This window comes from Sorex araneus, chromosome X, assembly GCF_027595985.1.
Source record: "Sorex araneus isolate mSorAra2 chromosome X, mSorAra2.pri, whole genome shotgun sequence".
NCBI classification, from domain to species: domain Eukaryota; kingdom Metazoa; phylum Chordata; class Mammalia; order Eulipotyphla; family Soricidae; genus Sorex; species Sorex araneus.
In genome coordinates this window covers 352,784,672-352,810,149 of record NC_073313.1, presented here as the reverse complement: position 1 = coordinate 352,810,149, position 25,478 = coordinate 352,784,672, and the positions used below count along the sequence as shown (strand labels likewise).

The window sequence follows — 25,478 nt, the reverse complement described above, 5'->3', positions numbered from 1 at the left end:
CTGGCTCCAGGCCCTGTGCTCTCTTCCATCTGCCAAATCTCTGCATCTCAGCAGGATTTTTGTTTGTTTTCCAAAAACTCGTAAGTTATTAAGGTCTGATGAGGTGGCTGCATGCAGGACACAGGCCTGCCTGTGTGTAACCTTGAGGTTAATGAGCAAAATCTTGCTCCAAAATGTAATGTGTCGGGATGGGAGATGTGTGCTGAAAGTAGACTACAGACCGAACATGATGGCCACTTAATACCTGCATTGCAAACCACAACACCCAAAAGGAGAGGGAGAGAGAGAGAGAGAGAGAGAGAGAGAGAGAGAGAGAGAGAGAGAGCAAAAGGGAATGTGCCTGCCACAGAGGAGGGTGGGGTGGGGAGATATGGGGTGGGGGTGGTGGCGGGAGGGATATCGGGAACATTGGTGGTGGAGAATGGGCACTGGTGGAGGGATGGGGACTCAATCATTGTATGACTAAAACGCAAGCACAAAAGTTTGTAAGTCTGTAACTGTACCTCATAGGGATACATTAAATAAATAAATAAATAAATAAATAAATAAATAATTAAATGTGACTCTCTGGATTAATCTTTATTTCTTAGTTTTCAGTTAGTTTCCATGTCTTTTTAGACAGCAATACTTTTCGGCGGGAGGGGAGAGAATTATCCTGTAATCAGGGGCTATGCCAGATTCTGTGTTCAGGAGTAACTCCTGGCAGTATTTAGGGGACCACATGTACTGCTGCAGATCAAATTGGGGTCAGCCACATGCAAGGAAAGTGAAGCATTTTACTCGCATTGTACTATCTCTTCAGCCCCTATAATAATCAGGGACAGGGGTATTCACACCCAGGGTTTACTCTGGGCTCTGTGCTCAGGGATCATTCCTGGCAGTACTTGGGAGACTATATGTAGCACTGGGGGAAAAAACTCGGATTGGCCTGGGTTACCTGCTACACTATGTCTTGAGTCCCATAATACTACTTCTTAAACTACTCAAAAACAACAATTTGTGTCCAAGTTCAAAACTCATGCTCTTACCCACTGTGACTTTGTCCCAGTCATGAAGTGAGGCCCACTTATATTAGCACACCAAAAAAATTAAGATTTCTGAAGCAGAACAAGGAAAGCCTCTTCAATAAGTGGTGCTGGGAAAATGGGTCAGCTACATTCAAAAAATCAACTGGACCTCTTTCTTATGTCATACACAAAAGTCAAATTAATATCAAATAAAGACCTACATATGAGACCTGAATCCATAAGGTACCTAGAGGAAAACAGAACTCTCCATGATACTGAAGCTAGAGGCATCTTTAAGGATGAAATAGCACTGACCAGATAAGTGGAAGCAAGGATACACAAATGCAACTACATTAAATTAAGAAGCTTCTGCACCTCAAAAGAAATGATGATCAGAATACAAAATAGCCCTCAGACTGGGAAAAGTTATTTTCCAACCACTCATCCAATAAAGGGCTAATAGTAAGATATATAAAGCACTGACAGAACTTTAAAGAAAAAAATCCAAACACATTTTTAAAAAAATGAGAAGAGAAGAACAAAAATTTCCTCTCAGAAATGTGACCAAACGGCACATGAAAAATATACTCGTGACATTAATCATCAGAGAAATGCAGATCAAAACCATTGAGATATAATCTCACATCAAAAGGGCTGGCATGCCTCAAAAAGAACAATAACAACCAGTGTTGGCATGGATGCAGGGGGCAAAAAGGACCCTCACTCACTGCTGCCGGGAATGTCGACTGGTCCATGCTTTTTGGAAGGTAATATGGACATTCTTCATGTGGCTGTATAACTTCAGTGTTGAGAACTGGATATTAGCTCACAAAGATATACAGGTTCTCAGCCCACGAACCAATCTGAATCAGGCTTCATGTCAGTAAAGGAACCTGGGAAATATGCTTAAATTTGGGAAGAGGAGAGATGGGGGAGCTAATTTTTTATTTCCAAGATGCATTTCTAACACCTGATCTCCAGAACTGTGACAGCATAAATTTCCATTATTTTACATTCATTTTTTAACTTACCACACAAATACTTTAGAGAAAACTGTTTAAACTCCTTATCAAAACTCAGACCTCATTTGGATGTTGTCAAATAGGGTAGCATCTAATAAACATTTCTTGTTCTTTTCCTAATTTCCTGTGGGGAAGAAAGTGAGTGAATCCCAAAACTGAGATACTTTATTTTTTTGAATGTTAATTTTATTTTATTATTTTCCCCTTTTTTTGATTCATTGTGAGATACAGTTACAAAGCTTTCGTGTTCAAACTTCAGTCATACAATCATCAAACACCCATCCCTTCACCAGTGCACATTTTCCACCACCAAAATCCCCTGTGTTGCCGCCTCCTCATCCCCATTCCAACCCTTCCCCTGCCTGTGTTGAGTTTGCATAGCTGAGTCAGAAGTGGTTGTGGATGTGTCTCCCACATACCTAACTTTTGGCCATTTAATTTCTGTTAACTTAGTCCCAAGTTGATGGGGTCCAGCCAAAGTCACAGTGGCAATTTTGGGGTATCAGGAAGCCTGAAGGCACTGATGCACTCGCCCCACAGGTACAGGTTGACCTGATGACCGCACCAGGTCATACACCCTACTGATATTTTTTTATATAATGTTTTATTGTGAATCACCATGGGGTACAGTTACATACTTGCAAACTTTCCTGTTTGCATTTCAGTCACACAACGATCGAGTACCCATTCCCTCTACCAGTGCCCATTCTCCACCATCAATGATCCCAGTATTCCTCCCACCACCCACACTCCCCTTCCCCCCACCCCATCCCGCCTCTGTGGCAGGGCATTCCCTTTTGTTCTCTCTTTCCTTTTGGGTGTTATAGTTTTCACTAGAGGCACTGAGTGGACATTGTGTTCGATCCATAGTCTACATCTGGCTCTCATCTCTCAACCAGAGTTGGTCCTCCAAATACCCTTTACTTGGTGTTCCCTTCTCTATCTGAGCTGCCTTTTCCCCAAGCATTTGAGACCGCCTTCCAAGCCATGGAGTAGACCTCCTGGTACTTATCTCTATTATACTTGGGTGTTAGTCTCCCAATCTGTTACTTAATATTCCACAGATGAGTGCAATCTTTCTATGTCTATCTCTCTCTTTCTGACTCATTTCACTTAGCATGGTACTCTCCATGTTGATCCACTTATATACAAAGTTCATGACTTCATCTTTTCTAACAGGTACATAGTATTCCATTGTGTAGATGTACTAAACAAAACTGACATACTTTAAAGTAGGAGTGGAAAGTTTAGAATAGAAACTGGGTAACTTAAAGGATACAAACACTACTGGGGGAGGGGTGTAAAAGTGTGGTAAGTGTCATCTTAGGGTAAGTGTTGAACAAGGACAAAAGAACTTGAAATTGTTACTGAAGTTCAACACAAGCTATGAGGCACATCTTCCTAAAGTTTTTAGCTTTAAAATAAATTGGGGCTAGAAATAGTATAGTGGAGAGGGCACTTGCCTTGCATGTGGCTAACAAGGTGTAATCCCTGACACCCCACATGGTCTCCCAAGGCTGCTAGAAGTGAGCCCCGAATGCAGAGCCAAGAGCAATCCCTGAGAACTGCTTCTATGGTGCAAACCCTAAACCAACACAAACAAACAACATCAATTTTTATCTGTCTCTGTGCATTTAACAGTATAAACAAAAATAATTTTGATTGCTTTTAGAGATTCCCTGCTCCCTCATGACTTTTAAACACATTTTTTAGAAAGTCTCACCTGAATTTGCTATATAGAAAATGCCAAACAACTGGCAAGTGGTGAGTTCATAATACCCACATTCAGGACTGGACATCTGAGAGAAGAGAGAAACCACCATTAGGCAAAGCTACACACTCAGCTGAAGGAGACAGCCTTCCCAGCACGGAGACACGCTGTTCTCTGCACATTGTGCAGGAGAAGCTGGGATCCCTAGCCTGAGTCTCCAATGAGTCTCTTGAGAGACTTCGGGTTATTTTTAAACTTTATGAATGACATTGCCATTTTATTTTTCTAAACTAAAATACTAAAAATCTCATGGGTTAAGACTTGCTTCAGAATGAACTGGGGAGGTGAAGAAGAGAGCTGAGAAATAGAGATAATAAGTTTCCTAGTTTATCACTGTTGAAGCTGGGTGTAAGGTACATGTAGAGACAGAATACTGTGCCTACAACTTTTTTATGTATTTGAGTTTTTTTCAAATTAAAAGGAAGGGAGGAAGGAAGGAAGGAAGGAAGGAAGGAAGGAAGGAAGGAAGGAAGGAAGGAAGGAAGGAAGGAAGGAAGGAAGGAGGGAGGGAGGGAGGGAGGGAGGGAGGGAGGGAGGGAGGGAGGGAGGGAGGGAGGGAGGGAGGGAGGGAGGGAGTAAAGAAGGGAAGGAGGCAGCGAAGGAGGGAGGGAGGGAGGGAAAACAAGTTCAGAGAGGTACCCCCTGGTATCCTGATCCCACAGAAAGCCCTGTTGCTAATACTGAATCCCCAGGTTCTTAATGTCCATTTTTCCTTTAAACTAGATATCTAGATACATCTAATCAGTAGTGTACCTAAGAACAAGAGGAGCAACTTTTGACTAACACAAAGCATACCCCTCACATTAGATTGAATCGTTTTTAAAAATAGTTAGCTAACAGAATATTCTGTCAGCTAATAGAATAATGATGATTGTATACCATGCAGATCATGCTTTTCTGTATGTTTGAAATGCTCAAATAACATTAACAAATCCCTACAAAATCGAAGAGGACCGAACCTGTCTTGATACAAAATCAATTGTGACCCAAATTCCAAGAAGTCAAGGAAAATCTTAGCCCTAAAACTAAACTGCACTCACCAGATCACAGAATAATGCTCTCATACCTTTCTCCTTCCTCCCCATTCATTCTGCCTCTCTCTTACATATACCCTTAGTTGTCTTTCTGTTTCTGTTTCTCTTTGTGTGTTTCTGTTTCTCTCATTTTATCTTCCCCTCTCTCTCTCTCTCTCTCTCTCTCTCACACACACACACAAACACACACACACCACACACATACACACACACACATACACACACACACACACACACCTATTAGCCCCTAAATTTTCCCAAGGTGCAAGGATGATGCCTCATTGGTTCTAGTCTCAGGAAGCCCAGGCACAGGACATGATAGGTCCTTCTGTGAGCCGAAGCCCTTACAATCTATCTTAAAGACCCATTCAGTAGGACACTCAAATAAACTGGAGGCAAAGGAAAGATACTGGGAAGGCAAGGGATTTGGAAGAATTTCAAGATGTCACAAAGTAGTATAGAATAACATAACATGAGGCTGACACCCAAGGACAGTAGATACAAGGGCCAGGAGGATTGCCCCATAGCTGGAAGACTGCTTCATGAGCGGAGGGGAGGAGGCAGATGGAATAGAGAAGGGATCACTAAGAAAATGAAGGCTGGAGGAATCAATCGGGATGAGAGATGTGTGCCAAAAATAGATAATGGACCAAACATGATGACCTCTCAGTATCTGTGTTGCAAGCCATAATGTCCAAAGGTAGAGAGAGAGTATAGGGAATATTGTCTGCCATGGAGGCAGGGGAATGGTGGGAATCGGGGAGGGCGTATACCCGGGATATTGGTGGTGGGGAATGTGCACTGGTGGAGGGATGGGTGTTTGATCATTGTGTGACTGTAACCAAAACATGAAGCCTTATAACTATCTCACAGTGATTCAATAAAATTAAAAAAATATATTAAAAAAATGCCACAAAGTGACTCTAATCCTTCGCCATCAACCAAAACTCAGGACCAATCAGAAAGAGGCAGGAACAGGGTTAAGGTCATCTATCCACCTTTCTTGCTATCCCCTGCACCCACCTCACCCCTCAGTCCCCTCCTCCACCTTCAGCACCACCACTTTATTCCTACACCATCCTCCTCAGTGCCTCAGTTTACCTCTCAGCACCCCACTCCAGAGCTAGTGTCCCTTCCACCTTTAGCACCCCATCCAGCCCTCAGAACCCACTCTACCGCTCAAGAACCACTCTGCCCTCTCAGAAACCCCTTCTACCCTGAGCACCCAGGGCACTGGGCAGGAGCCCTTTCCCGCAAGAAGGAACCTGCCTCCCACAGGTGGGAATAAACCACAGGCAGCACGTGTGGCTCACAGAGGAGCACAACAAAGCCCACCCCCCAGAAGGTGCTGAACCTCTCCCTAGGGCCCATGTTTAGAGAGTAAGACATCAGAGTGACCTTCATCAGATAACTCACAGACAACATTCTTCTTCCAAAAGATGCATCTGCAAACAGAAATGGCTCAATGTTGAATCCATGAGGACCTTCCATTAATAGCACCTTGGTGAAAGATCCTGGGCTGAGAGCATGAGTTTGCGCCACCATGCATCACCAACATTTAGACTCTCACCAACTTCTCTCTGTAGATAGAATTACTCGCTCACTCTCTCTCTCTGCTCTGGAAATGAGTGTGCATGTCTTTTTTCAGTGTAAGGGGTTTCTACATAAGATGAAGGCATTACTGAATCCAAGACTATTTTTAAATGTTGGCTCATTTTATAGTTGCTGGGATTGCTTTTTTTTGAAGTGATTTCAACTTCACTGCTCTGGCCATAATGAGTCACAGCTGTGTGTTTGTACCACACACCTTCTTTCTTCCATTCACTGAACGTATCTGCCTGCGAGTGTGTACACTTATTCTGCTCTGGTTAATTTTCAGGTGATGAGGGATCATCTGAAAATTTCTATCTTAGCAGGAGAAATTTTGAAACACAAAACAGAAACTGGAACTATCTCAATAAGAAGGGCACACAGATTTATTCATTTATGCCAGTTGGAGTAGTTCCTAACCATGTGCATGTTTAATTATTTCATAATGGGCATAGTGGTTTAATCATGAATATGATACTGCAACTTGTCAACCACTACTAAGTCTACTGAACATAAGAACTAGCATATTGGTGGTGAACATTTAAAAGTCAGAAATATTGAAAAATTCTCTCAATTTTTCAAAAGAGGAGAGAGAGAGAGAGAGAGAGAGAGAGAGAGAGAGAGAGAGAGAGAAAGTATAGCATTTCCCTTCCAAACCAGTTTTGAGCAGATTGAAATGTATAAACCAGACATAAAAACATACAACCAAGACAGTCTTGCATAATGAATTAGGCAATTTTTATTAGGCTCCTAATTTCCATGTCTAGAACATGAACATGGATTTACATGCATAGTCTCATTTTGTAGCTCTTACATGCATGTGGACTGGAGCGATAGCACAGCGGGTAGGGCGGTTGCCTTGCACGCGGCCAACCCGGATTCGATTCCTCCATCCCTCTTGGAGAGCCTGGCAAGCTACCGAGAGTATCCCACCCACATGGCAGAGCCTGGCAAGCTATCCGTGGCGTATCTGATATGCCAAAAACAGTAACAAGTCTCACAATGGAGACATTACTGGTGCCTGCTTGAGCAAATCGATAAACAACGGGACGACAGTGCTACAGTGCTACATGCATGTAGTCTTCAACCAGCTGGGCCTTTGATTCTACTTGTCAGTTAATTACAATTAGCTCAATGTGAGTAAATGACAAACACAGAATGACACATAAGCTATAGCAGCAAATTCCACCCAATATCATTGGCTTGTTTTCCCCAAAATCATATTCACAACTCTCTTGTAAAAAATAAATTTCAGAGCAAGGCATTTCATTTACTTCATTGAGAAAAATAAAGGCGATTTATCAGTTTTTGGAGCAATGAATGTCCAACTATGGCTGAAAGGTACACCCTGAGAATTAAATGATTTTAACGAACCCATTGAGGTTTATAATAAAGCTGTGTTAACCTAACATCAAGAAGAGACACGAGATACAGGCACAAACGTTTCTGCTCATTTTGCGGTGCAATTCTCCAAGGACGCCGTGTTATAAACATCCTCGTCTTCGATGCTGGAAGCGTCTGTGGAATTGGGTTCGCTTACCATAATTCCCACAGAAGACAGACTGGTAATGAAGGCATGCATCCGCTGAGCATAAATGTCCCGGATGTTAAAGTACGGTAGCTCATGACACTTCTCTGGTGGGTCCTCACTACACGGTTCCACATCCATATCCTTTTGCCTCTGGTAGTACTTGGAAAACTTGTTGAAGATAATGGTGATGGGCAGGGCCACCACCAAGATGCCGCAGATAATGCACGTGCTGGCAATGAGCTTCCCGGCTAAGGTGACTGGGTGGGTGTCTCCATAGCCCACAGTCGTCATGCTGATGGTGGCCCACCACCAGCAGATGGGGATGCTGGTGAGGCTGGAGGAGAGCTCATCTTTCTCCACCGAGTAGATAAGCACAGAGAAGATGGAAATGCCCACGGAGAGGAAGAGGAGCAGCAGGCCGACTTCGTGGTAACTGTGTCTCAGCGTGGCTCCCAGCGACCGAAGCCCCACCGAGTGCCGGGCGAGCTTGAGGATCCGGAAAATCCTCATGAGCCGGAGGATCTGAACCACCTTGCCCATGTTCTCGATGTCCTCGCTCTCCTCCTCCTTGGTATCCACGGCCAGGGTGGCATAGAAGGGAATGATGGACACGAAGTCGATTATGTTTAGGGGGTTTTTCCAGAATTTCTTCTGACAGGGCGCGGCCACCAGGCGGATGGCCAGCTCGCCGGTGAACCAGGTGATGCAGGCGATCTCCACCCCTTCCAGCACGGGGTCCTCCACCTCCCCGTCCTCATTCTGGAACTCGGCCATGCTGTGGACACACATGGCCACAATGGAAGCCAGCACCACGCTCAAGGAGGAGACAGCGATGAGCTTGGCCGACAGGCAGTACCCGGGGTTTTCCATGAGAATCCAGATCTTCTTCCGGATCCGGCCGAACCGCTGCTTGTCGAACTTCTCCAGCTCCTTCTCGAACAGAGAAGACTCTTCGAAGGAGGAGTCGGAACTCACGCCGTTGCTCTTCTGCTCCCAGTCTCGGTCGTGGCTCTCCTCCTTGCGCTCCTGGTAGCGGTTGCTGCAGCAGGAATCGATGAAGAGCTCGTTGATGCCCCAGTACTCGATCTCCTGGCAGAAGGAGAACACGCACAGCTCCTCCATGACGTGCAGCTTGCCCGTGTAGTAAAAATTCAGCACGTATCTGAACAAGGAGGGGTTCCGGTCAAAGTAGTACTCCTTGTCGGCCACGCTGTAGTCATCGCACAGCTCCAGGATGGCCTCTTCCGAGTGGCAGGTGAGCAGCTTCCCGAGCCTGGTGTGCGGGAACCGCAGGAGGGTGCTCTGGTCCACGGACTGCTTAAAGCCCCCCACATTCAAGTTGATAAGTTCCTCGTCTGGTCCAGGGCGATGGAAAAATTCACCAAACACCATGGTGGATACAGGAAGCAGAGAGCTGGCTGGGAAGGGAGACCAGGAAGTTCACGCTGCACCCAGAAAGAGCAGAAGACAATGGGCATTAGCACCGGGTACCATACCAGCGTCGTCTCAATCTGCCTTTTCCAGGAGGATGAGCTACATTCAAAGCAAAGCAGACATGAAATTTGAAAGACTGTGTTTCAGGGCCAGAGAAATAGTACGTGTGGGTAGGATGCTTGCCTTGTTTGTGGCTGATCCGGGTTCAGTCTTTGGCACCCCAGTTGGTCCCATGAGCCCCCTCTAGGAGTGACCCGGGAGCACAGAGCCAGACTGAGTTTTGAGCACAAGCACGTGTGGCCCAAAGTGGCCCAAAGTACCAAAATTAATGTAAAAAGTATCTCTTTTCTTTTTCTTTGGTGTTGAGAGGGTTACTCCTAGTAAGTCTTGCTGGAGTAAGAGGCCAGAACTGAACCAGAGCCGTTGGCATTCAAGGCAAGCATCTTAAACCATGTATTATTTTCCTGGACCCTTTATCCTTTTGACTTGATGAAAATCAATACAAATAACTAGGACTATTGGTGGGCACGGTGTTTCAGCACTGCAAGTATAGAAAAATGACATCAATAGTTCTGTCAACCATGTGCCATCAATAAAAACATATATAAAAGAAAAATTAATGGTTTGTTACACTCATTTTGAGGGGGGAGGCAAAATATACATGCACACTGTCGTCAGGAAAGTAAATTGGTCCTATCATTATGAGTAACTGAGTAACACTATATCGGTTTATCCAGAAAATTAAAAGAGAACTTCTACATGATTCAGTGATGCTAAATCTGGTTATTTACCCCAAACTAACAAAACATTAAATTAACATAGATCCACCTTTCTGTTCATCTCAGCACTTTCCCTCTAGTCAAGAGTTAGGAACTAGCTAAGTACTCACCAGTAATCAGATTTTAAAAAAAAAAAGCTGGAATTCTATCCAATTATAAAATAGATGAAATCTTGTCACTGATGAATGGACCTAGAAGTTATCTTACTTTTGGAAACAAGCTAAATGGGAAAATAAAAACTCTGTACAGCTTCACTCAAATGTGGAGAATAAAAAAAAAACTAATAAGCAAATGAAACAAAATGAAAAAGAATTCCTAAACAATAAATCAAAATAGAAGTTACCAGAAGAGATAGAACAGGGGTGGAAGTAAATCAGATAAAAGGGGTGAACTCTATGGTAATGAAAGCAAATTATAATGTTGGTTGCAAATATAATGTGGCATATACAGATGTTGATTACCCAACCCATATATTACTGTGAACTAATATTACTTTAATAAAAATAATTTAAAATAACTAAAGATTCTTTTCTTCAGGGGGGTTACACCCAACTGTGGTCAGGATTGGCTCCTGGTTCTGTGCTCAGGAATCACTCCTACAAGGATTGGGAAACCATACGGGATGCCACATCAGACACGTGCAAGACAAGCCCCTCACACACTCTACAATCTCTCCGACCCCTATAGATTCATTTTTCAGAAAGAAAACCTGCAATAAAAATTCTTATGATTCCTAATCCTAAATTCTCTATTTAACATACAAACTTTATCTCTCATTCTCCCCGGCCCTTAAAAATCAAGGTATTTTAGATTACTTACACAGTGAAAGCAGCTCCAGGCTGAACCAAGTGACCCGGCACTGGGGAATGTTTAGAAGGGAAGGGCCAGTACTGTCCAGCTGGCAGCTCTCATGTCCCTGTCCTCAGAGTTTGCTCATGCACCCTCAAAACCAGCTCTGTCCTCTTCACAGACGCTTACCCTCAACCCACACACTACCAAGGGCCCTGCTCAGCTCCTACAAAGGACGTAGGTTTCCCCTCATGCTCCAGTGTGTCCCTTCTGTGAGAGCCCCATTCCCTGTTCAGAGCTGGGCAATCAAGAGGATATAATTATCTCCCTGTTTATAAATGCCTCCTATCTTAAAGATACAGTTACACTTCATGGGATGGTGTTTCAGGTACATCCACATAGGAGAAACTGACTTACGGGAATCATTTTAAACTAATTGCACTGTCATTTTCCTGTCACCAACATGCTCAGCTCTACTTTTCCTTCTATTCTCAGTCTCCTACACCCTCCCAATCCTGGTCTCCAAGTCTATGCTGGCCCAGCACAAATTATTTCTAATCTAACATTAATCAGGATATGCTGACCTATTTCTTATGAAATGGACTGGAGTGATAGCACAGCGGGTAGAGCATTTGCCTTGTACACGGCCAACCCGGTTTCAATTTTTCCATCCCTCTTGGAGAGCCTGGCAAGCTACTGAGAATCCCCTCTGCATGGCAGAGCCTGGCAAGCTACCCGTGGCGTGTCTGATATGCCAAAAACAGTAACAACAAGTCTCACAATGGAGACATTACTGGTGTCCGCTTGAGCAAATTGATGAACAACGGAACAACGGTGCTACAGTGCAGTGCTATTTCTTATAGAAAAGTAACCCAACATGATGATGCTTTCCCAGAGAAGATGATGCAAATAAAATATTAGACTGTTCTAGAGCAAGTTTCTAGTGAGCACTATAGGCTGCCATGTAAATATTCTGGCATGTCATCCTTTCAACACTGTAAAATGAATATATAGGAAAATGGATACTCAGAGACCTTCAGCCCAAGATCACAGGGAAATTATAGAACCAGTATTTAAATGCAGACTGGATCAACCCTAGTATTCATGCTCTTTTCCCTACACATAACCCTTTCATTTTCTTCATTATTATAATAAAATAATCTAATCTGAGAAGTGTTCCATAGTCCCATTAGCAGAGTAAATCCATAATCCTGAGAAAAGGTCAATGAGCTTTGTCTGCAGAAAAGCAAAGTTATATTCAGCTCAAGGTTTAAAGCAGTGGTGAACCTTTATATGGGTAAAGGGCACTTTATACCCAGAGAGCCAAAAGGTGAGAAGAATCTTTTATACCACCTAGAATCTACCTCACTCTGTAGAAAATACCACTAATCGATCCCAATCAGTACTGGAGAGGAGACATACAGACAGAAAGACAGAGACAGAGACAGACAGATACAGAGACAGAGACACAGAGACACAGAGAAAGAGTATAGGGGTTAAGGTAACTTGCCAGGAGTGATCCCTATGCAGAGCCAGAAGTAAGCACTGAGCATTGCCAGATGTTAGAAGAGGGATGAAAAAGGATCCTAATCAATGGGTGGATGTAGTTGTATCTATGACCATAACCTACAAAGCTCCCACTAGCAACAGCAAACAACTCTTAGGTAAAGCTGAAATGCAACAGGCTGCACTCTAGAGCAGAAGAGAGGGTGTCAAAAAGCCTGTACTCACAGACTGCGGGTGCATATTGCAGAGGAAAAGACAAATGCAAATGAATTGTATGAAGAACAACTGGCAATTTGGTGTCTGCTCTTAAGAAAAGACAGAGAGGAAAGACAAAAGGAGAACACACATTCTGCCCTGCACACAAATAGGTGGATGGGGAAGCTACTACGAGGCAGAAATATGGGACCCTTACATTTCTGGAAAGTCACGGCTGTCTACAAGACAAGAGAGTCCTCTGAAAGACAACATACCAGAGGACATTGCCTTCAAGAATAGCCCTCGATAACATGTACCCCCGAAGAAAGCCAGTGGTCTGAACTATTTCTAAACAGATGTAGAGTGTCTTCGACCCTCCAATGGTGGTGAAGATGCAACAGCTTTGTAAACCAAAAGCATAAGCATTAGCTCTGCTGTAATCATGTTACCTCAACTACATTTTTTTTAAAAAAGGAGCACTTGAGATACCAACACTGAATGAGATCCCATCAAGCCAAAAGCCATAACATGGCTCAATACAACATCTGATAAATTGCTGACCCCTCCAAAGGACACGATTTTTTCTGCCAGAAACCAATGCCTGGGAACCAATATGTCGGTACAAACTGACCTGTAACTAAGGAACAACCGCTTCTTGGGAAAAATATCAATGCGCCTTTTGAAAGCTGCAGAACAATGCCCAGGGTAACTGCCATCAGGGCCCACATCCAGTTTCGTTAAACGTTTGCATTCTTTGCTATTCTCCCATTCTGCCCACTTCCTCATATAATCAATCATCATAAAAGACTAGCTTAGGAGAAATAAAATTGGAGCTTGCTCCCATTCTTCTTGTGTCCGTCCCATTCTTGTGTGTCTGTGTCTGTCTCTTTCTTCTTTGTCTGTCTCCTTTTCACTCTCACACCCTCTCCCGGCTACCCATGTTGACCAAGTCCCGGGGGACGGGACATTTTTCCACTGCTGATTTCTCTTTTTAGTTAGATATCTTCTGTGAAGGGAACTAAAGCAGAGCACATGGTTTCTTACAAATGTTTTCAGAACCTTAAATCTCTGAAAGTCAGCTTACGCTATTGGCATGAATAGTAATAAACTGTGTAAAATGTTCTGAGGAGCTAGTTTTAGCTAAGCTGACATGAAGACTTTACTGGATGCTACCTTCTGGTGGATTCTGGGTCATCTCCTTGGCTATTCTAAAATCCCACAGTGATGAAAAAAAATTATGATATGACGTACATAAGTTAGTCTCATAATCAGAAGGCATTTAACTCATGCCCAGGGTTCTTGAAAACTCTTCATTAAAAACAGTGATCACCCACAAGAGCCCGAGATATCCCCTTGTTCTGTTCTCCTTGCTTTCTTTGACTCTGTGAATGAACAAAGGTCTCTCCTTCCCCATTCTCCCCATGAATTCTAATATTAAAAGCAATTCTTATCATAAAGCGAAGGACATCCCAAGAGACTTTTAGAAGAGAGAAATAGGTGCTCTGACCTTATCACAGACGTCAGCTCAGAGCAAGATGAGATGACGCAAGTCACAGAAGCCACACAACAAGGATGACTTCTCTGGTTGTGTCAGACCCACAGCAGAAGCAGGAAAGGAGCCTCCACCCTTACAAACTTTAGTAAAGTTCCTTAACACGCAGTCTCTCACCTTCTGCAACATTCCTTATATTATTTGTTCCTCACTATTACCCTGGATTTTACACATGAGGAAATGGTTTCGGAAGAGATGAGTAGATGTAATGAAGCTGTTAAGATTAAGAGTCCAAGCCAGGGCTCCTCATGCCAAGCCCAGTGCTCTTCAGACATGTACAGTGCTCTTCTGACTCATGTACAGAGCAGAGCCTGAACAGATACAGACAGGTACTAAACATCACTATTTTCAAGGTTCTATGTTCAGAACATTAACAGCGTTAATTTCATAGCCACTGATTTACTACTATTCAGAAAACATTTACAGGATCAAAGACTCATCTTTGTACATTACTCTATGTATAACTTACATAGGACGATACACATATATCAATATAAAGATTTGTGTGCACATATAAAGTGAATCATACACATACCAAATAAAAATATGGGTCAGCAACTTCATAATTAGAAAGAAAAAAACTTAATCATTCGGATTCTAAATACAGGGAAAAAAGAAATACATTTGTTACACAGAAGGAAAATTTGGGGTGGCCTGGGAGCTAGCATTAGGACAGAGAGCACATGCTTTGCATGCAGGGAGTCGAGGTTCCCTGGCAAGGTCTCCCCACTAGGAGCAACTCCCAAGCACTAAGACCAGAGTAGCCACTGAGTACCACCAGGTATGACTAAAAAAGAACAAAAAAACAAAAAGTTAAAATTTTGCATGGAAAACATACCCTGAAGCAACATTAAGAAGATAATATGGGAAAGAACACTTTCCATTTACATCATAGATAAGAGGGTAATAGAAGGAACTCTAACTAGAGGAGAAAAAAATAACAACAGCAATACAGAAGAATAGAAAAGACAGCTTTCAGAATAAAAATGCAAATGAGGGTTAAAACAGGGAGCAAAAATGTTCAACCGTGCTCATAAGATAAATGCAATTTAAAACTATACTAAAATATCGTAGCCAATCTTTCAAACTGGAAAATTAGATTGAAAAATTAGACTAAATCATCTATAAACAAGTGTTTGAGGAAGTAGGCACAGTCACTCATCACAGTGGAATTGCCAAATGCAGGAGAACCCTTCTGAAGGGGAATTTGGCAAGATTTAGCAAAACTGAGTAAACCCTATACTCCCTCACCTAGAAACTTCTCTCCAAAAGATAGGCAAACATAAAATATCTACAAAATTGGGGTGGGGGGGAGGTGGAGGAGTGACAAGAGCCCATCAATAGATACTGGCTGCATAAAGGACGATCAATCTCTATGCACAGATAGATATGCAATAAAGTGATTTTTAGAGTACAGTAGAAATGCATGTATGTGCACGTATACATACATATATATCCTTATGTATAAAAGTACAAACAGTAAAATAAACAGAGTAAAATGTAATAAAAAACAGAATATGCAGGAGAAATGAGAAATGATAAAGATGTTTCCTTATGTAGAGAAAAAGGAATGGCTCCTAATGGAAGAATTAGAAGCTAGACTCTGGGGAACCCTATAAATATTTAAATAATTATCAAACCAAAGAGACAGTCCTTGAAAATTGTAGCCTACTGTGTATCATGTTCACCATTAGCCTATAAAAGATTATTTTATTAATTATTTAAAATTCTAGTTTGATTGTAATCCCTACTGATAAACCCTGTCAGAAACACAGTCAAAACTTTAAAATACTTTAGTATATAGATGTAATTACCCCAAAACTTTTATATACACACACAGATAAGCAAGTAAACAAATGTGTTGCTGACATTAGTCAACTCCAAGGTTGGATCCAAAATAAAAGAAATATAAATAACAAAATCAAAGAAATTAAGTAAAAACTCACTGATCAAAAATATAAATTGAGAATACAACTGTGAACTCAGAATTCATTTTTAAGTAAAAGAAAAAAATTATTTCCACTAAAATGACCTAAGACAATGAAAGTACCAAATACAGTGGCTGCACTAGAATATTCATCTTCAGAATAGAAGCACTCAACATTCTCTCTCACTCACCAGCAGTGTTAATAGTTAAGGGTGCTCAGTTAAGTCCTGCTCTGGGAATCACTCCCAACCAAAGAGTATCACCTTGTCCAAAGCCCTAGTCCCTTACCAGGTTAGCCTACATGCTTACTTACTTCTTGTATGGGGCGTCTAAAATCCAGCAGACTTTTCTTAAAGTATGCAATCAAACTCCAGAGTTCAGTTGAGATTTCTGTTGCAATTTCATCATATTCGACTGCTCCCTATGCCCAATTCTACTTCCTCCCTTTCCTTCCCCTAGGTGGTTTCCCCTAGAGTAACTCCCACAACCCCCTGGCACTTAAATCTTTGTCTCCATCTATTTCCAAGGGAACCCAAATAAAGACACCAACTCAGATGCAATTAACATGCCTAGGTTATAGAGACCAAAGAAACAAAACACAATTCCTTAGTACACCAAACCAAGCTTTTTATGAGAAATAGCTAGTCCCATGTCTAGACAGACTGACTGTCACTGTCACTGTCATCCCGTTGCTCATCGATTTGTTTGAGCAGGCACCAGTAACGTCTCTCATTGACAGACTTATTGTTACTGTTTTTGGCATATCCAATAATCTAGAGAGACAAGAGTACAAAATAAGTCTTGAATACCTGCGCCACCTGAAAGGAAGAGAGCTATACAAAGGAAGCAGTCCAAAGGACTCAGTGCCAAGTTGAGGAGACACTCACAGTCAGAGATTGGAACTGTATACCTCTAAAGGAAAAAAAATCTCTCCAGTGAACTGAAACACACCAATTACATTAAAGATTTTTAAGTTAATACTATTGTTTTAAAAGAAAGGACCAAAAAATGTGATTATTTTTGGATGGTACTGGAATACCAACTTCTATTTAGGAATATATGATACAAAAAGAAAAGTCAAATATTTATCCTGCTATCCTGCAAGAATTATATATTAGGAGACCAAAATTAGTTAACAAGGGTAATTTTTATTAAAAAAAAATTCCAAACTGTCAATAATAGTAATGGAAGCAATAAAAATGGTACATTGTTCTCCAAAATTATTCAGAATAAAAAATATAAGCAGACTGAAAGTAAAATGAGGTAAACAGGAGCTGGAGAGATATTACAGAAGGTATGGCGCTTGCGTTGCACGAGGCCAACCTGGGTTCGATTCCCAGCATCCCATATGGTCCCCAAAGCACCACTAGGAGTAATTCCTGAATGCAGAGCCAGGAGTAAGCCCTGAGCATTGCCAGGTGTGACCCCTCGCAAAATAAATATACATAAAAAGAAAAAGAATACAAATATAAAACCAAGAAAATAATCTTATTTATAATAACATTAAAGGATATAATATAGGAATAAGTTTAAGGAAAGTAATGTTAATTCTTTTTTAGAGGGAAATATATTTTTGTAGAAATATATATATGTTTTAATTAATTTATTTTTTAATTAGTGAGTCACAGTGAGGGTACAGTTACAGATTTATACATTTTCGTGCTCATGTTTCCCTCATACAAAGTTTGAGAACCCATCCCTTCACCAGTGCCCATTCTCCACCACCAGTAAACCCAGCATCCCTCCCACCCTCCCCAATCCCATCTCCCCCCACCCCACCCTGCCACTAGGCAGGGAATTCCCTTTTGTTCTCTCTCTCTAATTAGGTGTTGCGGTTTGCAATAAAGGTGTTGAGTGGCCATTGTGTTCAGTCTCTAGTCTATATTCAGCACGCATCACCCTTCCCCCGCGTGGCCTCCAACCACATTTTACTTGGTGTTCCCTTCTCTATCTGAGTTTCCATTATGTTTTCTATAATTTCTCTCCCCAGAATGTGAGGCCAGGTTCCAAGCCACGGAGTCAACCTCCTGGTACTTATTTCTACTATTCTTGAGTGTTAGTCTCCTACTCTGTTATTCTATATTCCACAGATGAGTGCAATCTTTCTTTGTCTGTCTCTCTCTTTCTGACTCATTTCACTTAGCATGATAAGCAAAGTAATGTTAATTCTTACAACAAAACTTATGAAATGCTGGTGAGAGAAATTATAGAAAACATAATGGAAAGATATCCCATTGTTTACTGACTGAAAGATTAACTATTAAGATGAAAGTAATAACCAAAATTAATCTGTATGTTCAACACAATCTCTGTAAAAATATTAGCTGTCTTTTTTTCAAAAAGTAAGCAAGCTGATTCTAATTTTACATGAAAATGCACGTTATTAAGAATAATCAATTTTGAAAAAATAGAGTAAAGTTGAAAAACACATACTTCATGTTTTCAAAACTTATTACAAAGATACAGTAATTGTGCAGGGTGGTATTGATTAGAACAGAGAGGCAAATCAAAGGAATAAAATCAAGCATCCAGAAATAAGCCACCTATGATCAACAAATTTTCTACAAGAGTTCAAGATTAAGAGGAGAAAAATAATGTTCAATAAATGTTGTTACAACTGGCTAACCATATGCAAAAGAATGGAGTTGGACACCTGCAAAAGTTAAATTATAATGGATCAGAGATCTGAATGCAGGTGTTAAAACTACAAAGCTCTTGAAAAAATATATATGCACAAATTTTAGCAAACTTGGGTTTTGGAATGACTTCTTAATAGGATACCAAATCACACACACAAAAAAAATAAAAACAAACTTCATCAAAATTAAAATTTTTGTCCTTCAAAGGACATTACCAGAGTATAAGTATCAAGAAAATGAAAAGACAACCAACAAAATGGATAGAATGTTTACAATCCATATATATGACAGGGGTCCAGTACCCATAAGAGACAAAGAATTTTATAACTCTATAATAAAAATGGCAAAAACTTTACATGGTAAAGAATTCTAAACAATTGACCAAAAAAAATTATAAAAAGGTGTTTGGCAAATTTGTCATTAGAATATATAAATATATAAATACAAATAAAATCACAATGAGATTATCTCTTTAATGACAAGAATAGTTATAATCAAAGAGTAATAATAATGTAAGGCTATATACATGACATATTAATAAAGAGAGAAAGGGGAACAGTCAAACATTATAGTAGTAATGTAAAATGGTGCAGCCCTTTTGAAAAACAATTTAGACTCATTTCAAATAATTTAACATATAGTTATATCATACAATAATTATAATTTTACATGGTAAAGTTCTCTGTCAAAAATATAATAAAAAACTACTAAAAATCTTTTGGGGAGCAAATATTATACTAAGTGCTTCATATATACTACTGTTCACTCCCTTTTTATTTGTTTCTTTGTTTTTGTTTGTTTGTTTGGGGGCCTCACCCAACAGTGCTTAGGAGCTACTCCTGGCTCTTCACACAGGAATCACTCCTGACAGGTTTGGAGGACCATAAAGGATGCCAGGGATCAAACCTGGATCGGCCAGTGGAAATCCATCATCCCACTTACTTTTCTATCTTTCCAGCCCACTACTGGTCACTCTTAATTCCCACTTGTCAGTATCGGACCCTAAGAGACCATAATTATGTATGAATAAGATAAATGAATGAGTAAAAGTTTCCAGTGAATTCTCAGCAGCTGTAAGTGGGAGCTCTTATACCCATGTTTCAAATAGAGAAACCTAAGGATCAGATTTCAACAAATATTGTCTGGCTTTTATGGTGCAGATACCTTCCACTGTATTCAAGCATAAAGTCTCTCATGTCTATCACTTTGAATCATAAGTTAGAAATTATTAAACAGTGATGAAAACAGAGACAAACTGAAAACTAGGCCTCGAGCTAAATCGTTAGCCAAATTGTGCAAGCAAAGGAATCGTTCTTGAAGGAAATTAAAAATGCATCTCCAGTGAATACATGAATCATAAGGACATAAGAATGACAAGAAATTGCTTTACTGCTGACATAAAGCTTTAGTAGTCTAAAGAGAATATCAAACCAGCCACACTGTTCTCTTAAGGCAAAACCTAAACCAGAACAATCCCCTAACTCTCAGCTACTCTAGAAGGATAACAAAGGTTATGATAAAGATGGGGGAGGGGGAGTCTGAAGCTAGCAGAGGTTGTTTCATAAAGTTTAAGGAAAGAAACAGACTCCAAAAGTGCAAGATAGCACATGCAAAACTGACACAAAAGTTGTCAAGTTGCAAGCAACTAATAAAGAATATCTAAGATCATAAATGAAGGTAACTTAATTACACTAGACAACAGGTTTTCAGTACCGATGAAACAGCCTTGATTGTAAAAAAAGCACAACCTTCCATAGCTAGAGAGAGCTCATTGCACGGCTTCAAGGTTTCAAAGGCCTCACAGGTTAAGTCCTTTATTGGAGTCAAGGCAGCTGGTGACTTTGAATGTAGCCAATGTTCATTTGTCATTCCAAAAATCTTAGATCTCTTATGTTCAAGACATTTCCTTAAAGAAGATAAACAGATGGCCAAAAGATATAAGGAAAAAGTTTCCTTGTGTCATTGATCAAGGAAATGCAAAGTAAACTGACAATGAGCAATTCCCTGACACCACTGAGAATGGCACACATCAGTAAGACCGGAAATGATCAGTGGTGAGCATGTGGTGAAAAATGAACTCTCATTCGCTGATAGAGGGAATGCCACCTTGTTCAGTCTCTAGGAAAAGAGTATGGAGACCTCAAAAAAGAAAGGAGAGAGTTTGCATTTGACCCGGCAATTCCACTTTTTGGTATCTAAACCCAAGAATACAAAAACGTTAATTCAAAAAGATATTTGCACTTCTATATTCATTGCAGCACTATTCCAATAGCCAAGACCTGAAAACAATCCAAGGGCTCAAGAACAGATGATGGATTAAAAAAAAGAATTGTGGAATAGCATAATCTGACAATTTTTCTTTCGTAGGAAGCTTACTATGGAAGTCAAAAGAGTAGGACAGGGATCCTGGGATAATGCTGGAGGGAAACAGATACTCGGGTGAAGGGTGAGGTGCTGGAATACTTTATGTATGAAATTCTATCAATAACAGTTTGGAAACCATAGCACCGTAGCACTGTCGTCTCATTGCTCATCAATTTGCTCAAGCGGGCACCAGTAACGTCTCCATTGTGAGACTTGTTGTTACTGTTTTTGGCATATCAAACACGCCACGGGTAGCTTGCCAGGCTCTGCCAAGCGGGCGGGATACTCTTGGTAGCTTGCCAGGCTCTCCAACAGGGACAGAGAAATCGAACCTGGGTTGGCTGTGTGCAAGGCAAATGCCTTACCTGCTGTGCCATAGCATACAAAATTTAAAATAAATAAATAAAAATAAATGATGGAATGTTATTCAGATGTAAGAAAAGATAAAATTCTTAAATTTGCCAAAACTTTAATAGAATTGAAGGGTGACATGCTGAAAAGTGAGTTAAATGAAGGAAAAATACCACATCATCTCAAACATCTGTATGCACATGAAGAAAAACAGTAACAGGACAATGATATCACTGATATGACCCTGAGAATCTGGCTATTTAACTGAGTTTGCTACGTGGGGTATGAGGTGGGATAACGGGACCTAGACACAGTGGTAGAAGGATGCCACACTCTGAAACATTACTATTAGTTACTATTAGTAACTAGTAAACATTACTATTATACATCACTCTGTAGTCATTAACATAAGGCATGACCTTCCCTGAGTCAAAGGATCTAACCCACTGAAGGCTTAGATGATAGTGGTTATTACAAGTAGTTTTCATTAAGGAATATGCACAATTCTTTACAAATAGATACTGTGTTATTTCGCACTTAATAAACTACTATATACAGTAAGATCGACTTGCTTTATTGCTGTGGTCAGCAACTCAATCTGCATTATCTCCAAGGTGCATCTGCGCTCTGGTAGGGGATTTGCATGCATACTAGCATGCCAAAGGGCAAAATGGGGTTTTAGTCATCTGTGGATATAAAAAATATGTTGCCACAGGAATGAAAAATCATCAGATGTTTTCATTCTCCTCTGCAAGCAGACTTTTAAGATCTCAACTGCCTCCCTACTATCAGCCCAAGTCACTCACACAGAGAATATTATCTACTATATTTGACCACCTTGTGCTTCCTGGTGTTCGTAAGATTGAAAAGAAAGACAAAACTGTCAAAAATTCAAGATATTCACTGGCAGCTGAGAAGAGAAACGGCATTGATTCTCTTCTTTTCATAAAACCATTTTCAAAGCCATTAACCTCTTACCTCTCTCCTTGCTTGATGCTCTCAAACTCACTTTTGAAAAATGCTCTCCAGGCTGTGTCCTTTCAAGGCCAACACATACACAAGCACAGGTAAGTGTGAGTGGCTCTGATATGGCACTTGATTTGCTCAGAAAAGCAACAAAAGGACAATAAATGTAATCTTCTTTATTGGGTAGAACTACTTTTTAAAATCAATTTCATAAAACTAACTGAAACCCCACATTCCTTTTTCCTTCCCACTTATCCAAAAATCTACTTAGTCCTTTCATTGAAATGGAAAGGAAAGGGAAGCATTTTCATCACGACTATTGCCATATTATTTAATACTTTTTAAAGACGTATTCCTTTCTATTAAGTTCCCAAGAAAGATGGGGATGTAGCTCGTGGCAGCAGACTTGCCTTTCAAGCATGAGATCTGGGTTTGAGCACTGAAAAAAAATTTTTTTTAATTTAAATCCAAGCAAAAGAAAATCAGTCATGAGTTATAAAAGGTAGGTTATGCTAAATTCTATTCTGTCTATATACAATGTGAAATTATTCCAATTAAAATCAAGCAAAAGGGAACAGAATGGAAAATCTAAATTCAATCCATACCCCTATATTGTGCACTCTTTCACCAAGCATAGAAGGGGAAAGATTAAAAGTCAATTCATGCAAAGGATAGCAGAGTTTGATGAAATAATTATCAGTGGCGCCAAAATCCTCTGAATATGGATTTGGAAATGGAGATGCTGGTGGTCCTTCGAGAATCAGGATGCTCTTATGACTAATAAGTGTGTTAGACAATTAGAAGAACCTGCCCAGAACCAGATACTGAACATATGAAACAACAAAGAGCCTTCCAAATCTGAGATTTTGGTTTCCAAGGCATCTGGGGTTTCTACATGAGCTTTTCTCTCTAGTAGCTCATGCATTTGTGCTAATTGTTGTCCAGAGGGAAAAGTAGGATACTGACTTTTATCTGGAAGAATTAGCAAAAGCTCTCAGTGTTTGTCAAAGAATTAGCAACACAGGCACTGTAGCACTGTCGTCCCATTGTTCATCGATTTTCTCAAGCGGGCACCAGTAATGTCTCCATTGTGAGATTTCTTGTTACTGTTTTTGGCATATCGAATACGACACGGGTAGCTTGCCAGGCTCTGCCATGCGGGTGGAATACTCTCAGTAGCTAGCTGGGCTCTCTGAGAGGGGCGGAGGAATAGAACCCGGGTCGGCCGCGTGCAAGGCAAATGTCCTACCCACTGTGCTATCGCTCCAGCAACATAGGCATGGCACAATAAAATGTCTCCAGTGGTCAAGTAAACCAATTAATCAAATAAAGTTGGTGGTTGGTTCATTGCATCCCCCTGTACAGAACTCCAATCGAATCCTACCACGCTAGCACTCTCCCTTTCTCTGTTACTCACCAGCCCCATACACCCAGTGGATTTGTACCATCAGAAGAGTATCTCTGGTGCCTGACCTTCATTTTTGTCACTACACCATATGGATTGTTCTCTCATTTCTTTGATCGTGCCTAAGAAAATATCAGAGGCAGCTCTTACCCTTGTGGTGTGAATGTCACACACTCTGCCCTCATCCTGCCCGGTGGAAGGTCCATCGTCATCCAAGACGCTCCGCCCTTCTTCTGGAGGGATGTGTGGTGCACATAGGTTAGCAATGTCCGACAAGAAGAGAAGATTGCTGTTCTCTTGTTACACCCCCCGGAGAGGCTGCTGAGAAATCGCTCCTATCTGCAAGAGAAAACATTGGTCAAGTTGAACCCCAGGGAGAAGACTCACACTACACACTGCCTCTCAGTGTGAAGGTGCTTTTCTGATTAGTTCCCTAGCTTAAAGCCCCTAGACACACAGATGAGGGACTGCACAAAACTACTGTCACTGTAGCACTGTCATCCCGTTGCTCATCGATTTGCTCAAGCGGGCACCAGTAGGGCACCAGTAACATCTCCATTGTGAGACTTGTTGTTACTGTTTTGGGCATATTGGATACGCCAAAGGTAGCTTGCCAGGCTCTGCCGTACAGGCGAGATGCTCTCAGTAGCTTGCCGGGCTCTCCGAGAGGGGCAGAGGAATTGAACCCAGGTCAGCCGTGTGCAAGGTAAACTCTCTACCCACTGTGCTATTGCTCCAGCCCACACAAAACTACAGGATTCAGAATACTCTCGGATTTTTTTGTTTGGGGGCCACAACCAGCAGTGTTCAGGGCTTACTCCTGGCTCTATGCTCAAGGATCACTCCTGGTGGGGTTCAACGGCGCCAGGAATCAAACCCAGGTCAATCTCCTGCAAGGCAAGCACCCTACCCACTATACTGTTTCTCTGGCCCTCTGATCTCTATTTTGATGGACACTCGGGACATTTCCACTGATGCCAAACCAGCAACACGACAAGCCATCAACCAAGTATAGGATTGGGACTGCATTCACTCACCTCCCACACAGTCTCCAGGATCATTAGTCTCCTGGCTAACTTGGCAAGGTCATACTTATACGTCTCTGAATAAATGAGTTAAATCCATGTTAGAAGCCAAGTTTTGAGTGTGACTGCTGCCTGGATAGAGTGAATACTGCTGCTCTCATCATAGATCAGCAAATTCTAAAGACTGGCCAAATTCTGTTTCATTTTCATGGAACACAATTCTATATTACAGATCCGATGACTTCAAGTGCTAGACTGAATTCCAGGATTCTTTGGTTAAGACATGAGAATGTGGGGCAGAGGAGAGCATTCAAAAGGCTAGTGGGCCTGCTTTGGCTACCAGAGGCCCAGGTTCAATCCCCAGCACCGCAGGGTCCCACTGGGTGAGGCTCAAAAAAATAAAAACAAATAACCACACACACACACACACACACACACACACACACACACATTCATGTAGCTGTGAGTGTTGCTTATGGGGAACAGATTTAACAACTAAACAAGGAAAAGGCAAAGTTCAATCTCTCTCTCTGAGTAAATTTTAAAAAGGCAAAAAAATCCAATTCCCCGTGAGGTAAAGCTTGCTTCATG

General features: G+C 41.2%; 1 protein-coding gene across 11 annotated transcripts in view; it reads right to left on the bottom strand.

The window, feature by feature from the left end:
- Positions 1 to 7,151: 7,151 nt before the first annotated feature.
- Positions 7,152 to 25,478, bottom strand: part of KCNS3 (potassium voltage-gated channel modifier subfamily S member 3) — a 49,604-nt gene continuing 31,277 nt past the window's right edge. For all 11 annotated transcript variants that reach the window (XM_055121392.1, XM_055121386.1, XM_055121390.1 and 8 more), the window contains 2 exons: positions 24,013 to 24,201; positions 7,152 to 9,400 (listed from right to left, as the gene is read on the bottom strand). In XM_055121392.1, the coding sequence (XP_054977367.1) occupies positions 7,875 to 9,347 (1,473 nt within the window). In that variant the 5' untranslated portion in view covers positions 9,348 to 9,400; positions 24,013 to 24,201 and the 3' untranslated portion in view covers positions 7,152 to 7,874. The remainder of the gene's footprint in view (positions 9,401 to 24,012; positions 24,202 to 25,478) is intronic.